The sequence below is a fragment of the Rhagoletis pomonella genome, unplaced genomic scaffold, assembly GCF_013731165.1.
Source record: "Rhagoletis pomonella isolate Grant_MI unplaced genomic scaffold, Rhpom_1.0 Rhpom_scaffold_00002, whole genome shotgun sequence".
NCBI classification, from domain to species: domain Eukaryota; kingdom Metazoa; phylum Arthropoda; class Insecta; order Diptera; family Tephritidae; genus Rhagoletis; species Rhagoletis pomonella.
The window spans coordinates 28,440,382-28,458,739 of record NW_023458556.1 but is presented as its reverse complement, the minus strand read 5'-3'; the positions used below and the strand labels follow the sequence as shown (position 1 = coordinate 28,458,739).

Here is an 18,358-nt window from a genome sequence, read left to right as displayed (position 1 = left end):
TATGTATGTATGTATGTATGTGTGAAGGAGTTGCCTCGTGTGTGAAGTTGTGCGCGAGTAGGTGCGACACTCAACGACAGCAAACGGTGCAAAATCGAACGCTTTTTGTGTGAAGTTAATAATACGTTTGTCATTCGCAAGACAACCGGCAAAGACAACAACTATTCACATATAAGAAGTGATCGTTTTTTTACCACATCTCTGGAAGAGCAGAAAATATATGCAGAAATCTGTATGCGCGGACGGACAATCATCATACGTGCCTATGTATGTATGTATGTATGTCTGTACGTTCGTATAAACACATAAGAATAAATGATCGGTGTAAAGTTGGCATAAGGTGAAACGGACGGACGTAATGCTGGTAAAGATGCTGTTTGCATCAATTGTTGGACATGTTGGCTCACGGCCCAGAAGGTTGGTGTTTGCCGGCTGGTGGTTCGCTGGTTGAGATGTGTGACTGCAGACACCAATGTTGGACACCAGTTGAGTGAATGGCATCAAAACAATGCATTCAATAGCTACATATGTGACGAACTGACTGGCTGCCAACTGACAAGTGTATGCTTATGCGCGGAAATGTAGTCGTACTTATGCGCAAAGCCTTGCGCATATAAACATACAACTATATTTTCGTGCATATGTGCATTAGACTGCATCACTCCCCATACAAAAAAAAAATAAAATCGGTACTGTGTTTCCATTGGAATTATAAATTATATTTTATTTTAAGACGTCCACCAAAATATTTCCGAAAAATATTAAGATTTACGTAAGTTGAACCGATTTGAAAATATCTCCAAAAATTTTGTTTTTTATGAATAAAGATTTTTTTTTTTTGAAAAAATCCCCTCAAATGACAAAACGGTTTAAGCTTAAAAAATTTGCATAACAATATTTTTAAAAAAATTTCAAAAATTTTTTGAAAAGAAATAAAAATAGTACAATAGTACTTTTTTACTGAGATCTCGTAAGTCCAAAACAAAATAGTTTTGGCCCAGTTATTCAAGTTTATCGTAAATCAATGTTTGAAAAAAGATAAAAAAACAGCATCAAAAATCTCATTATTACGATTCCCTTGAAAAGATTTTTAAATATTTTTATGCAGATTTTTTAAACTTTATCTCTTTTGTAAGAGGGGACTTTTTTCAAAAAGTTCTTTAAGAAACTATTTTTATTCATAAAAAATACATTTTTGGCGGTATTCTCAAATCGGTCCTGCTGGACGTCTTAAAATATAATAAATTTTGTAATCCCGGCGGAAAAACCGCAACTTTTTTTTGGTGATGCAGTCTTATGTGCATACATACTTACAAATCAATTGTATGCTTCCCTAAAGAAATATTTGCTCGAATAAATTTATGATTTATTAAGGATGCGCTGATTACAAGATCGCCTGTGCAAAAATATGAGCGTATGAATACAAAAATTTCTAAAAACGAAAAAAAACAAAGCGCTCTGAATGCTTAAAGCATGATCGCAGGAAAATTGAATGAGAAGGAAGCACTTTGGCAAATGGCTAAACTTGCATTCGAATAGTGAGCGGACGCTCGTGTGATTTTTAGCTGGTTGAGTGATTTTTTTCCGTTAACTGTGTTTTGGTATTAAAATATGATATGTTGATGATGTGCATATTTTATGATGGGCTTAAAAATATGCTGTGAATTTTAAAAAGTGAAAATCGGTTTTTTTGAAATAAATGTCTTTGAATTCGCCTGCAGAAATGTGATATTTCAAATAAGCTACATGGGAATAAGTAATGCACTTGTGCATACATACATATTTACATATATATTATGGTAGTGTGCCGAAGTGCAACGTAGAGAGAATTTCGAAACTTCTAGAATGTAGGCGTAATATTTTTCATCAGATAAATTGGTGATTTTTTGCGTGATGGCCTTTGATTTGGCTCAAAATTTGCTCACAGCCTAATTTATACTAAGTAAAACTGACAGATATAGACTTCAAATTCTTTTCCTTAAAAATTATGTGCGACATAAAGGTCAACAAAATTCTTTACTGCGATCTTTTAATAATTTTTCATATAAGATGTCTTTTGAAATGACTGAATAGGGTATTGCAAAAATAAATTTAGGAATATGGATGGAACTTTAAAAAATTAAAACTCACCTTTATTTCAAAAGAAATTTTATATAAAAAGTTATTAAACTAGTAAAGCAGATACGTACATAGCTGGATTCACTATATATCCAATGATGCCTCATTTAGGTAGTTGGAACAACAAATAGTCAACTTTTAAAAAATTGTGTTGACCAAAATTTGCAGTTTTATCGATACTTACAACACCCATAATTTTTAAGAAAAAAAAATTAAAAAATCAAGTCCATTTATGTCAGTTTTAGTATAAAATTAGGCAAGCTTTGAACCAAATCGAATGTCATTGTGCAGAATCGCGTTTATGTTTATTTTCGAATAGCCGTTAGGTTAGATTGGGCGACAGTCGCCTGTGAGAGTCTCACACCCATACCCAGGATCCCTTTTGATGTCGCATGGGAGTTCACAGTTATACTCGTTACGCTAGAAACCACGGCTGCTCAGCAAAAAAGTCGAAAAGCTCTTAATAGCCATTGATTTGAAGTCACCCAAATAATCGAAGAATTAACTGTCAAAAATTTTCTTCCCCGTTGTGATAGTGGCGGGCAATGACAGAGAAGGTGTTGAATGCTTTCCTTCTTGTCCCCGGGCATGCTCCTGGCTCCATAAACATTCGAGGGTGCGCCCAGTCAGGCTGTGTGTAATCTAGTAAGATGATATTCGGTAAGAATTTCAGTTCGTATGCGAGTGTTTTACCACCTTCGGCGAATAAAGTTAGAAAGACGAAATTCTCGGATGTGATCTAGTGCATATTAGTCCTTAACTTACAATTTTTTCGAAAATAATTATTGTGAAATTTCAAGGATATTCAATGATAAAATGTGAAAAGGACATTTTCAATACCTATTTAGTCGATCTTATGCACCAAAAAATTTAATCAGGCTTAATTCTACAGAATTTTCTCTTTAATTTGATAGTCATGCTGTTCCTCTACTGAATTTTTTATTAATTTACTGAACTGAATTTTTTATTAATTTTTCGAAGTAATTATGTTTTTTTTTTTTTAATTTCAAAGTCCTTCAAAAAAAATTCTGACGTTAGAGAGAAAAACCAAAACGCAGTTTTACTATATTTGGCCTTTCGTTTCGCGAATACGTATATACAATTTTTTGTGTGTAAAATTTACAGTCGCACCGTGATATTAATAAGAAGGAAAAAATCAGAATGGTTTAGTTTTTTGTGTAATCGACCACTGCACAATTTGTAGTACCACCCCTTCTACTGTAAATCATTTTGCTGAGCATGATGACTCTTAAGCTGGGTTCACACGATTTGTACATTTAAGTAGAAGATAATTATTTTAAAACCTTTTTGAAATTAATAAGTTATGTTTATTTGTTTTACAACAAAATGCCAATGTACATACATACCTTAAAGTACATAAAAATGTTATCAGCATTTACGTGTCCTACACATATTTGAGGTATTTCGATCGATTTATTTGTAGATACGTAAATTGCGTGTGTAAAAAAACCAACAGTCGATGGTAGCGCCGTGTGCCAAAGCTATAAATTTTTGTTTTATTACAGCCGGGTATGGTTTTAGAAGAAATCATAAGCTGATAACTAAGTAGCTGCTAACAGTGGATTATTCTATTGAGTCGCTGTTAGGCCGACGACCCTATGAGTTGTGGGTACGACACCAATTATTTTGAAATCCAAAGTTAAGAATGATGAAAGCTTTCTTAGATAAGCGCTTAGGGCAGAAAAGAGCAGTTACTTACAAGTTAGAGATATGTAATCAAACAAACTGTCTAAAATCAATGACGATGTAGCAACATCCCACAATTTGGATAGACATACCTACATACTTAGATATGAATCGGTTAATTACCAATGGGAATAAGTGAGAATTTTTTCCGATATGGCATCATGCCGAACTGCATCAAAATTTGGTATCGAAAAATTGCTGACTTATTGCCATTGGTAACTGAAGAAGTTCGGCCTAAAATTGGCAGAATTCGGATTTGCTAAAAACTCATTAATCTCATTAAACTTATCATACTTTTTGGAATTCATTTATAACGTTATAAAAATAATTTCACTAAGTCAACTGCCATTCACCATTTAGTTAGGGTCGACACCTTCGCGAGCTCGGATTGTGAAATTACAATTAAGAAATCATGAAGATTATTTCGATCTTTGCATTGCTTTCGGTAATTGGTGCTGGTTTAGCGGCACCACTAAGCCCACCCATTGAAGAAGACCCTGAGCTGATAGCTGGCTACTTTGAAGGCGACATCGTATTGAGCTCTTCGCAGCGCAATGGATATCGTAACGAAACCCGACGCTGGCCAAATAACACTGTCTACTACAAATTCAATGAAGGTGTTTTAGGTAAATAAGCGTATATTTTTTTTTTTGAAACATACGACAAATGTAGTATGCTCTTACTTATGTGCATATATAGATGAGGCACATCGTAATCATATTTTGCGAGGCATTCAAATTTTGGAAGAGGTTTCATGCATCCGATTTAAGGAAGCCACTGACGACCAGCAATATTATGTGAATATAACTAGCTATGCTGATGGTTGTTATTCGAGTGTTGGTTGGTTGAATCGCGTTCAAACCTATAATCTTCAGACTTATGCTTTGGATTCCGGTTGCTTCCGTCTCGGCACAATCGTGCATGAGTTCTTACATACGCTCGGATTTTACCATATGCAGAGCGCTTCGAATCGTGATGAATATGTGCGCATCGCAACTGAAAACATTCGATCTGGCTACGAAAGTAATTTCAATAAATACGATGAGGACTTTGTCGACGATTACGATGAGGAATACGATTATGGTAGTGTGCTACATTATACAGCGTATGCTTTCTCGGCAAATGGCGAAATGACTATAGTCCCGTTGAAGGATGAAGCGGCCGGTATAATGGGCCAGCGACGTGGTTTGAGCCAAAGTGATATCAACAAATTGAATACAATGTATCGCTGCCCGGTGACAGTTTAGAGTAATAAAGCTAAGGGCCGTTAATTTATCAATGTGATTTATGATTTAACTTAACTTTAAAAATAGATAAGCTAAAGGTCCTAAGTTTGAATGGTTCCCCAGAAATTAGTATTCATTTAACATGTTTGAATCAATGATAATCGATTAGAGTAAAATTTTTAAGGAGGAAATATATATCTATGTGCGACCATTGTCTGATTCAGCTGTTCAACTCCTTCATTTAAGCTTCAATAATATTTGTTTAGGTAAGTACTTTAAACGAGTGGCATAGCCCTGCAAAAAATGCGACTAATCCGGAATGACTCCCGGAGCAATCGCAAAGGAACATGCGGCTAATACTACTTTTGATCTCTTTGTATGGAGTGAACTGTTCGCTTTTGTTCGAACATGTCCTATGATGAGACTAATTGTTCCCTTTTAAACTCGAACGGGTATAAAAAGCGAAAATGAAAAGTTGCGCCAGCTGCGATTTGAACCAGGGTTCTCAGGTTTATTAAGCGAATACTCTCTCTATGTGACAACGCTGCACATGAAATTCCATTGACTAAGTGCGTACATATCATTAAAACGTTAATTGTACCTACTCATTAGAAATTAGTGGGGACTAACTGATCTCCGATAATACCCGTACGAGACTAGTCTCGGTATACTCGCTTTAGAAATTAGTCGCACAATTTTTTTCAGCAAGAGAGCAAGTTACTATTCTACATAATGAGTGCCATTTTGGCACTATATACCTCGAATGAATAAATTATAATTATCCGCGGCGCGGGTGTGAAAGTTGAGTATATTGAAGAGGCTTATATGTGATATTTCTCGCAACGATGTGTGTATTTCTGCTCCTCATTAGAGACATATGAAAAGAAGGTGTTCTACTGTTTCCTGCTAGTTTTCATTAAGACGATGCCCAGCCTTCTCGCTTGCGTGCGTCAGGTCTGGTTTTTCTTAATAAGTTCTGTCTAAGAGAACACACACTGGCCCCATTAATTTGGATATACGGCAGCCTGCCACCTTTCCCCAACTTTGATCCGATTTCTGAAGATTGTGGAAAAAATTGTATCTATAGATGGTTCCAAGTGCGGGTAAGATCCGCTCCTCGATCGATGCCAATTTGAAACCCTCTCCGACTAACTCGTCTTCAGCTTCGTTACCGGAAACGTTGCGATGACCCGGGACCCAATCTAACTCTAGATCGAGCTGGCTAGCTACTTACAGCGTTTAAAAGATTCCTACACTCTTTGATCAATTTTGGCCTTGTTGTAAAATCCTCCAAGCTTAGCGAATGCTTCTGCTTGGAAAACATTTGTAAAATCGCATTCCATTTTGAAGCCAACGGTGTATAGATTAAGTGTCCAGGCAGAGATACCAAGTTCGCCGTCGCTGTCGGCTTTCGGCGCGAGCATGACCCCGAAAGGTCTAGGTAGCTTGTTATTACTTTACGGTTAGGTTACAGTGATTGCTCCAGATAAGGGACACACTTGGACTTTCAGAAAATAGTCCGTTATGAAACCACGTCAATTTGTCAATATTAAACTAGAAATATCACACGATAGAGAGTCACCTTATCTAAAACCTCGTTTTTATCAAACGGCTCGGTGATATCCCATATACATACGTATGAATTTCGCAGATATTCCAAGCTCAGTCAACTTAGTCAACTTATGCTGAAATCAACAAATAGCGTGTGGTGAATGCCTGGTTTATGGTGGATTTAAGGAGACCTAAAGCTATACTGACAAGTCCTAAATCATTCGTGGACGGTGAACTTTAGACATTCACACGATACGCTTGATAAGTCTATTAGACGATGCTTGAAAGGCTAATACCGCGGCAATTGGCGCAAGTGGAAGTTTCGTTCCTGAAAAATTCTGACACCGGCTTAGCAGAAGTTTCCAGATTATAAGCGCTTTTATGGTTTATGGGAATGTGTGCACAAATATTTTTCTAATTGTCCTAAACCGCATTGGTGCATATTAGACCGGGTCGGTCGCCATATGAAAAAAAGTTGTAAAAGTCCACACCTGTATTTAAAGGCAATGCTGAAAGGATATCGACACCCTCGACAAATTTATTTATCTTTCTAAATACCACGAAAATGGTTATGTGACATCAGATTTAAAAAAAAAAAAAAACAATATTCCATTATACCGGTCTTAAGGACCATTTTGAGCCCACTAAATTCTAGTATAACAAATGCAAATTCTGACTTAGTCAAAAATCGCTTTGATTTTTGAGAATTTTTTTTTTGTTGAAGGCGTTTTGCATTTTTTTCCATAAAAAGTATTTTCGAAAAATTTTTTTGTATGGAAGAGACTGCGGGAAAAAGGTAATTCGGTAATTCGTAGCGACTTATAACTTCTACCTTATTACAATAAAATTGATTGGGCTACATATCTGCATACTCGAAAAAAATCTAAAAAATCTGATTAAAAAGTTGAAAATTTCGAATTTTTCCGAGTTTTATACAAAGTTTAGAAACTATATTTTTATGTTTTTTATTGTGGAATCAACCATACTTTTTTAAAAAATTGTCGGAAAAAAGATTACAATACAAATTGTTGCATATATTGTAAAAAAAAAGCAGCTGGGTCAGTTACCCAGAGTTTTACCCCAAAAAAAGACTAATTTTGTTTAATCATACTCAAGTACTGGAACAAAAAATTACACCAAATTTGATAAGGGATGACGGAAAATAATTCACAATGCATGCTACTTTCAAATTGGTGTTCTAAATTCATAAACAAAGAAGTCATTACCGACCCAGTCTAATGTATAACAATAATAATCATGTTTCCTGTAAAACGACACTAGATAATTATAACTGTGATGGTCATTTATGCCTTTCAAATCAAAGGCACCGAAAATCCAAATAAATAGTGCAAATCCTAAAAAAATTTCAGTGGAAAATTACTAATCAGAACAGCAAGTTGAAGAGTTTCAGAAATTCGTGTGAAATCTATGATAAGCGTCGAGAAATTGCGGGCATCACTAACAGAGAGAGAGAAGTCACCTGCGAACTGTGCTTGCATTTGTATTGCACAACAAAGAAACGAGCAGCTAGTAGGAGTGAATGGCGATTAGTTGACACTATTGTGTAAGTAGCGCCCTATTTCAGATGTCCTTTAGCCAGTTGAGTTCGTGCAAAAGTGGAAAGACGTGCGGCGCTTCGGCGGCAAGTGGTGCAAGGGAGTGTCGTTAAAACGCCTCAAATTATCAACCACAATATTAACGCACTCAAATCGCAAGAGATACACTTGTCATTATCATCCCTCTGAGAATTATTATGTCCCCTGCGTATGGAGCGTCATTCCCTGCCGGTGTACGGTAGCAATAATGTTGCAACAAGTGCAATTCTTATGTCTTTTTTTTTGTTTATTAATCTTTTGTTTGCTTTTCTGCTAATCGCTATTTAACTTCTTTAGCCCGTTTTCTTTGAATTTTCGTACCTTTTTTTTGGTATTCTTTTTGGCGTTGTATATGTAATTTTGTGGATTCGTTTAAGTCCTTTTGCTACAATTCGCGTAATTTTCTTGGCTCTACACACACGTACATACATATCTTTGTATGTATAGGAGTATGCACCCAGTAAAAACTTGTATCATCCAAAGACTAATTTTAGGTCGCTCTTTTGCGAGCAGTGAATTACACCACATATAAGGTTGCCACCTATTCGAAATTAGTTACAAATTAATTAAAACATCATAATATGGGTATCCAATGAAAGGTATTTTAAGGATCTCTAATTCAAAAATATTTTTAATAGGGTTGCCACCTATTATGAATCGCATATTTATTTAATTTTTTATTAGGAAAGAAAGCTAAAATATTACTTTTCATGGGCGCCAAGAGAAGGTTCTTAAACAATTCTGTCCCTTTATGCAAAATATTATCACTTAGGATAATAGTGTAAGGTTGCCACTTATTTTCGATTCTACACAATTTATCTAAAACATCACAATATGGATATCAAATGAAAGATATTCAGCGTATTTCGTAATAGGGTTAACACCTAAATTTTAGAGTAATAAATTTACTTAATACATATCGAAATCCAAATTTTTTTAATTTTTATTTCCGAAATATTTTTTAAAGCTATCCAAATCTTGAAAACCTTAAAAAGTATATGCACTCTGGGCAAAGCTCGGTCAACCTGGTGCTGTAACATTAAGCGATGATGAAATACATAAAAGTTTAGGAAAAAAGAAAAAAGATTGACTTTAATTTCTTCATTTTGGTATTAATCCATAAATTTTGTACTGGGTATGCCTCGATCTATATAAGTATGTACAAACACACTTACATACGCGCATAGTACATACATACTATGTACACAGCCGTGCACTTGTTATCCTTTTTTGCAGGTGTAATTCAAGTCGACAACAGGATTTGTGGCTATTTCGCATTGAGTAGTTTTGGTGCATTTAATTTTTGTATTGAGCCCAAGATACGCACACACAATAATTCTCACATATTTCCTGCGCGTATTTTTGTTATGTCCTCACGCATGGCAGGTGCTCCTTTCTGGGGTTTACACACGTGCGTACGTATGTAGCTACATTAAGGTACAAATATCTATACGTACATAGTGACATACTACTGCCTTGAAGCAGTCAACTGGTCTTAACGTATCAATACATACTCGTAGAAGTCCATCATATGATTTTGATGGATTTTATTGTATTTTTAATTTATTCATGCCGCTAGTAGATGGTTTTATGGAAATACCCTTACAATTTTGGCAGCAATTTAAACCTCTCGAATTTAGTTCATTGTCCTTTTAAAAAAATTTAAGTTATGTTGTTGCTTGGCATGATGTTCTCATTGCTTAATTAAGTATGTATTTTTTATAAATTATGACTTGGAAAAGTCCTTGTTAATTTTCAGAGTTAGAGTTAGGTAGGTAGGTGCAACTAAGATTTCATTCTGCCAGTTTGTTAAGGTAACTTAAAACCCCCGAAATCTGCTCCTCTATAATTTCAGACAGTTACAGAAGAGATGGAGAACGGGCTCCTCCTCTTCATAGTTTTGCAACTTCTGCAACATCTATAGTATAGTATAGTATAAGGTCGTGGCCTGTTAGATCACCAATTGTGTGAGATATGTACATCCTGCATCTTTAAATACCTTTTTCGATCCCAGCTAGGCTAAGTTTGCCTGGAAATTCGACAGATCGAAGTTTGCATACATCTCTCGCTCGCGCCGGTATAGAAAAATGTTCATAAAAACAGCTTGCAAGTGACGAAGGCCATACCAATACGTTCTTTGCCCGGAAGAATCTGCTTGGCCGTAGCCTGCCTTGCAAGTTCGTCCACCATACAGTTACCCTTTATATAGCTATGATCGGGAACCCAAATGAGGTTCAGACTATTCTGGTAAGCCTTCTATTGCAGAGATCGGCACAATCCAGAAATTTTTTTGATTTACATAGTGGTGACGGAACTCACAGCTTTGATTTCTGCCTGGCTGTCACTAAAGATAAATACCTCTTTACCTTTTAAATTAATTCGAAGTTCGTTTATCGCCTCCTTTACAGCTGAGACCTCAGCCTGGAAGACACCGGCAAATTATCAGCTTCTGCGGCAGGGAACGGAATATTGATTCTCTACAAATCGTTTGAAGGCTCGGAGACTTTGCTATATGCACAATAGTCGGCATTTGCTGCCATACAGCAATGTAGAGCAGTGCTCCGTCTATGATTTAAGTGTACTCTGGGCATCTGGAAACAGGTACCATTCTTATTATATAGGGGCTCACCTCGGTCTTTAACCCATCCGTAAGTCGCCGAATATTCTGTAGAAATTTTCCTGTGGCCAGGCGTCCTTATAATTTTGTATTACACGGGTCTCTTCTGGGACAGCTAGCGTTGTGCCCGATCGCATCGTGGCCTGTTGAAGATGCCTGTTGTTTTCTATCCAAAGCCCAATATCACACCTTTCGACAACATTTGTATTTAGCGTAGCAATCTCCGGTCGGACTTTTTAAGCAACTCACACTACCTGTTTCTTCTTGGTAAAACACTCCTCATATTCACCAAACCATGGCGCACTATGCATAAAACTTACAAATTTGACTCCACACAGGTTTAAGAACAATTTCCTCAACGTTCCTTATCTTATGTGCTTCACCTTTATTACCCCGTTCACAAAAGCGTTAAACAAAAGCACATAATCACTATTAGACTATAGTTAATTCCATAGAAATCCGCACGATTTTCAGCTATCCACTTCAAGTACCTAAACACATTCGTATAGAAGCCGGGAAAGCCAGGCGTGCCACAGCCGATGCCAAACGACACAATGCCATACAATTTTCCCTCACATATTAAAGGTCCACCCGAGTCACCAGAGCACGAATCACGATCGGGATCATATAGCACGCCCGCACATAACAATGAAGGTTCATAAAACCGTTTGTACGATGCACATTTACGTCTCGACCACATATCCAAATCCACATACAAAGGTTCGGCCACCAGTGGTCCATGCTGCAAATATCCAAACCAAGAGAGTGATAGAACCTTACTGGAAAAATGCTACAACAAACTCACATCGAAAACTCTTCCCCAGCCCACAACGGTGCAATGCATCCATGCTTTGGGTGGCTTATCGGCAAGCGGTAAAATGTCTGTAGTTACACCATCGATACGAATGTTTTTCTGCAACACAATTAGCGCAATATCGGCTGATTCGCCACCGGTAGATGCGTGGTAAACGACGGAACGCTTCACTTTCATAACTTGAGTTTTAGCGGTCTTTTCAAAACGATTTGGCGTACCAGCTATGACAATAACTGATCTAAGCATCTGCAGGCCATACATGTCTCTGTTGGATATCTTGTTTAGAAGCTGAGTATACGTAAGTATTTACGGACAAAGGTACTTACTTGCGTATGCAATGCGCGGCGGTTACAATAACATTCGCTTTAATAATAGAACCACCACAAAAATGTCCATCACCGAAGAATTTTGTCATCTTCTCGCTACTAATCGAAACCAAATATTTTGTGAGGTTCTGTTTTTTGGGCCGGTAGCCACCGGTGATGAGAAAATTGTAATCTATATTCAAATCGTCATCGGCCGTATGATGGTGCAGTGTCGGATACTCTTTCTTTAAATTTTCATGACACAGATGCAATGGTGTAATAAGCAGTAATGTGAGAAGAAATATGACGGGAAATTTGTTTGTTAATAATTTCAAAAATATCATTTTTTTGATGCAAATATCATGATGGATATGCCTTATTGATGGCTGACTGATAGAAAACGAGACGACGAAGCATGAAACAAAACAAAACTAAAACACTTCACGCACCGAAATATAACCAAGTGGAAAGCAAAGCTTTTAATGAATATTCGGTCAATTTAATTTACTTAGCAATAACAGAAAGTGAAGCTGTCTTTACACGGGCCGATTTTCTAGTCGATTTTTCAGTCAACAGAAATCGACCCGTGTAAAGCGGCCCTTAGTGCTTTGAATTTTTACGTATGTAGCTTCCAAAGAATTCTTTGTAAAAAACTTTTCGTTACTACTTTGACCTATGGGATAGTTTAAGGAACTTTTCGGTCGGTTACGAACTTCGCATTTAGCTTCGGCTGTCATATGCTTGCGGTGGTCTTGTTTTGACAGCGTAAATTTCGCGGTGGTGAGCTCGTCGTTCGCCGGTATTGTGTTTCAGCTATTAGGATGCCATGGTTTCGAATAGGAGAAATACAATGTGATCCTTATACGAATGATAGCACTAGCTATGAAAAGAATAGATAATTAAAGGCCAAACATTTTATTGGCAAAGAGGTCGAGAGGCTCGTCGAAAGGAGGATACGCGAATAAATTCGGCAGGTCTCAAAATTAATATAAATTTCTACAAGAAAGGTATTCACAGGTCAAAATGGTCCCAGGTCAAAATGATCACAGGTGGAAAAGATCACTTTGGTCCTCTACTTTATACAACTCGACCTTTTGAACAAAGCAATCAAGCAATGGCGACCAATGCCAGGTCACACACATCTTTGATGACCCTGCACAAATTGACAAAGTTTGCGTTGGAAGTTTTTATGCATCCGCCATATAGTCCAGGTCTTGCCCCGTCTGATTTCCATTTATTCTGGTCCCTGCAAACCCTGCCTAGATGGTAAAAAATTGGCCGACCAAAGAGCCGCGGAAAATCATTCGGCCTAGTTTTTCGCCGATAAACCACAAAAGTTCTATGCCGATGGAATTTTGAACCTAACCAAAAAATGGCGAAGGGTTATAAAAAATAATGATCAGTATTTACTTGCTTAAAATTGATTTTCAGTGAAGAATCTTTATTACTATTCCTTGCAATTATGAGAGTGATTAATAAACTCGCACGAATAGAAGGTATGTATGTGAAGATATTTACACCAGTAAGATCTTAAGCCAAGGAATTAAGGTATATGCGTCAAAGGTTTTTACTGAGTGTCTGGTCCTTCTTATGCGGACTCTGCGGTCGAGTGAAGAACTAATTCCTTCCATAGTCTGAAATCAAAATAATTATCCAGACCATTAATATATCGAATCAGTGTCATAAAAGACATTTCCAATAAATTCCCCTCTCTTTATACGTTAACGAATTTGTGAATGTGGGATCCACCGCGTTAAACAAAGTGGAGACCCTTCTCTTTAATGACGAACACGGCAAACGTTTAAAGGACTACGATTTGACGATATCCATCTGGTAATGTATGTTCCCTTAGAGGGAAAGACGGCTCTGTCGGCACACTGATGTCCTCACAAATACCAAGCCTAACATCACCGCAATACAAAAAATGTTTTTGACCTGCTATAGCTCCGTCTTTATTGGGTAGGACTTCTCCGAGCCGTCAGCCTCGACATCTAGCGAAGAATTACTGTTGCACACATGTGATACTTTGGACTGAGTTGGCAACTGAGACGGAAAAACGCTCTCATTATAAAAAAGATACTCTCTAGAAGTCTCTGAACATGTCCGTCCTGGAATCTGACGCAGAAGCATGGATAATGAAAACATCTGAAGAAGAGACTCTTGGAGAGTTCGCTTGGAAGATTCTGAGGACGATTTATGGGCCTTTGCGCTTTGGCGACGCGACGGCGAATACCGCAGACGATGCTGCGATGAACTGTATGAACTTTATAGCAATATAGGTTTAGTGTAGCGAATAAAAGCTTTGCGTGTCCGCTGGCTCGGTTTTGTCGTACGAATGGACACACACAGGATAACCAATCCTGAATATAATCAACACGGATCCGTATGGTGAAACGGCCTTATCTGCGATTGAAAGCCCAGTTAAAGAAGCACTTGGCTTCAACTAACCTTTCCAATAGGCGTCAGTTGGCACGTAGAGGAAGAAGTTGGGGGCTTTATTGGACTGAGCCTAAATCGCTTCGCAGGCTATTGGTCTAACAGAAAAGAAAATGAACAACAAAAACCTTGCTCTGTTGAATTATATGTACACTTACTTGTGTAGTTAATCACTTTTATCTGGAAGCAATGAGGAAGCGAGCAAATCAGTTGGAAGCGTACAAAGCACATCTTTGCAATGCGGTCAACGCTGTCGCCAATTCGCATTGATTCCACTTACATATCTCCTCCACCAAACAAAATTTGGAGTAACTGGACGGAAGCTTTGAAATCGATATGCAGATGAGCTGATGCAAACCAAAAAAAAGAGAAACAAATACAAATACGACGAATTTTGTTGCGTTCAACCAACTGTGCCGCATTTTGTCATCTTTGCAATTGACAGCGCCAACAACAGCAACAAAAACAACTACATAAAATACTTACAGATGAGCGCGACAACAGCCGGCGATACCGCGAATAGCCAATAAGCAATAACAACTATTGAACATATTGTTGATCAGCACACACGATGATCAACGGTGGCAACAGGAGCAGCAGCAGCAGCAGCAGCAGCGGCAACAGCTAGCACTAACAACAACACAAATATATCGATTGCACATGAGCTTAACCGATTGCAGCCAAATCGCAAAACTGTTGTAAAATCGCTGAGAGCCGCCAATTTGCACAGCTTTCGCTGACATTATTGTTGCCACACCAGCCAGTTGTTGTACTGTCGATATTTTTTTATTTGTTATATTGCTGCTGATTTGGCCGTGGTCTTAACTGATTTGCTGTTGCTGGTGCTGCGCAAAGCATAAACGTTGTTGTTACTGCTGCTGTCATTGCTTTTGTTGTTGTTGTTGGTATCGTCGTCGAACTGATCTGCGGTGTCGATTATGTCGCGCATTCGAACATGAGCATCCGCTCAGCGCCCGCTGCTGCGCCGCGTCGTTGCACCCGCTGCATGGCCACCACTTTCACAGCTTCTGCATTGACTGAGATTCATTTAGCTCCTTAACAACTTGGCAACGTGGCTTCCTGTGGCACAGCAGCGGGGTTTACTGTTTTTTTCCGCTGTTGGCATTCGCTGGCTTCTTTCTCGCTGGTGATCCCTGTACGCTGATATAAAAGAATTGCTTGTAATTTGTTGTTTGTTGTTAATGTTATTATTGTTTTGTATGCAAATAATGCGGTTAACGGAAAAGGTTGACATCTCGAGGGTAGATAAGTAAATTAAGTTGCTCCCCATTACAAGCGAATCACATAAAATACACTTGCTAAATGCTGCTGCTGCTGCTTTTCGATGTTTTGTGGCGACGCGAGTGTGTTTACCTGCATACATATATATGTAGGGATGCATGGGTGCATATATGTATATATTTGTGTTCACAGTAGTTTTCGGAAACTTTCTTTAATTTGAGCACATAAAATACTTTAACAACCCATATGACAAATCGGTGCACCCACGCGGTAATAAACACCTCAGAGAACCCTCGTTAAGAAATTTATTGATTTAACAAATAAAAATAACAAATTATATGCCCATGCAAATAAACTGAAATCAGTATCTAAACCTTCTTGGTATGAAAATAAGATACTGCACACAAATTTCGGCGATACATGCGGCGAGGAAGTCCAACGAATATCGGTTGGGACTCTCTTACTAACTTGGCCTGATAGATGTAGATCTTTTCGTCACGTTTACTTTGTTTCTTCTTATTTTTTCATGGATTTATTCTTCTTCCTTTAAGGCCAACCTCATTGAATAGCAGCTTTGAAGATCGATGTATCTAATGACAACTCTAGAATAAATATTATAACTAATATTCTTCGGATATGGACCGATTTCAGATTCCGATGAAGACGTGTGAAAGTCACTCCTCAGCTATCCATTGCGGTTTCGTTTCGTTTTTTGCCTGCACTCATTTTTTTCAACCCCTGATGGGTAACTTATTGCACCTAAAAGGTTCGTCATTTATGCGCAGAGTCACCAATCGTAGAGAAGTCAATTAGTGCCTCCGATCTTATCTGAGCAACGCAGGTGCTCCTTTCCGACCATCAATTCAAAAGCCAAATGCTAAGCACTCACTCCTTTCTACGGGTACCTGCAGTACTTTGGGTACTTTGCAGTACTGCCTGTACTTAAAATCTACAAGCTTTTTTAACCTCTTTCAGTTCATCAGAATCTGAGAGAACCCATGAGAGAGAATCGCCTTAGCAGTAGTGAAGAATAAGTTGGACCTTCTCTAACTTATTAATATAAATTAGTTATAAACGTGGGAAATATCATATCATTTCATATCTTTTAGAACTGATCGATTACAATGTAACGTTAGGAGGAGACTATAACCCGGTATGTGACAAATCTGAAATATATCGTGCATAATCGCCATCGAGTATCGAATGCGTTGGCCATCTATTGTGACTGCAGCTATTCGACGTTAAGTTTTCCTTGCATTTTTGGGCGCACATTTATTGCTGCACAGAGGTGAGTACAAGCCGGGCAGAGGCCCCTTCCCCATTAAGGGCTCGGACATTCCAGTTGCATGCCCTCAAATCGTAGTCTTTAAATGATTGCTGTGGTCATAGTGGGGGTCTCGACCGAGCCTTTTCTGAATTTCTTCACTGTAAGGGGTTTTTAAGTGGCGGGTCTCAAACCCAACACACAAACCATTGCTGGGAGGGAGGTGGTTTTGCAACCGAATATACGCTTATAAATATATCGAGCCGCTTGCTTCAAGAGAGAGGGCCGCTTGCAGCCGCGCCTACTGGAGAACAGACGCTGCAGACTTCAGTGAGCCCTTAGGCCGAGTAGGTCGGAGTGGCACAATTGATCTCGGATTTGTTACCGAATCTCGTACATTGATTTAGCAAATTTCCTATAGTGTGCGGACGAAGATGCAAGAGTCGGGATTGAGTATAGCCATGAGACTCTAGCTGAATAACCAGAACAACGACTATACCCCATTGCACTCCAGAAAGAAAACGCCCAATAAAACTGTGTAGCCTTTGTCCAGAAGTCTGATGCCGCACTCTTCTTTGTAGAATGACTGGAGCACCATATCAGCTTCTCACACATATATTTAACTAGTAGGCCTTCAGCACCCGTAAATTTGTTGGTTTTCATACCTCATAATAGAGAACGGATGGGAAATTTAAACTGTCACCTGCGACTGTGGGCTTTGATTTATATCATCCGATGGTAAGAGCATTGAGTTACAATTCAGCAAGGTATAGAAATTTTCAAGATAGTCCCGTTTGTTCTTAGGTTCGCCGTGCTCTCTGAACCTTGCATAGGCCACCTAACATTCTGATACATTTTTCTTGCCTGTTAGCATTTCAAGGCTTACTTTTTGAGTTGATCTTCAAATAAAACTTACCATACATAAATACATACATGTAACACCATGAAATATACAGAAATCACATTTACTTTTCTCAGGTATTATCTTACCGTAGGCTCAGTAAGATTAATTGATTTGGGGTCTGATCAATCGTGTATTCAGTAGACGCATTTTTGTCTCACTATTACCATTTTCAATTTTACCACAGGGCCTAAGATTTCTAAAGAATTTAATATATTTTCCATGAAATAATGAAACCGACTTAATCCGCAGTGACTGGCCTCAATGAATGTTTCAGTTCTCGGCGGGCATAATGTACTTTACGGGTGTTTCAAAGATGGAATCCGGGTTGGTGTAGGGGTTTTCATTGAGCAATATAAACAAAAGCTACCCTTTCGCCCACCAGACCATGCAAATGTTTTCCAGGTTTTCCAGGTTTTACATACCGAAACGTTTGCAATTAAGGAGGCAGTAAGGTCCATCAAAGAGAATGTATCCACGAGAGCGCAAGTGAATATCTTCTCAGATATCCAACGGCTATTCAGGTACTATCTACAACCTTTATTAGATCTCAACTTGTGGATAACTATAAGAGAGAGCTTT

At 38.1% G+C, this 18,358-nt stretch overlaps 2 protein-coding genes across 2 annotated transcripts; one reads left to right on the top strand and one right to left on the bottom strand.

Annotated features, from left to right (window-relative positions):
- The first annotated feature begins 4,237 nt into the window (after window positions 1-4,237).
- On the top strand, window positions 4,238-5,078 carry LOC118734527 (seminal metalloprotease 1-like). The gene is made up of 2 exons (XM_036464246.1): window positions 4,238-4,451; window positions 4,525-5,078. Exons 1-2 carry the CDS (start codon window positions 4,238-4,240, stop codon window positions 5,070-5,072), a joined length of 762 nt encoding a protein of 253 aa, XP_036320139.1. The 3' UTR covers window positions 5,073-5,078.
- Window positions 5,079-11,211: 6,133 nt separating this feature from the next.
- On the bottom strand, window positions 11,212-12,277 carry LOC118734526 (trypsin I-P1-like). The gene is made up of 3 exons (XM_036464245.1): window positions 11,955-12,277; window positions 11,620-11,893; window positions 11,212-11,556 (listed from the first exon to the last, which is right to left on the bottom strand). Exons 1-3 carry the CDS (start codon window positions 12,275-12,277, stop codon window positions 11,212-11,214), a joined length of 942 nt encoding a protein of 313 aa, XP_036320138.1.
- Between the last annotated feature and the right edge of the window lie 6,081 nt (window positions 12,278-18,358).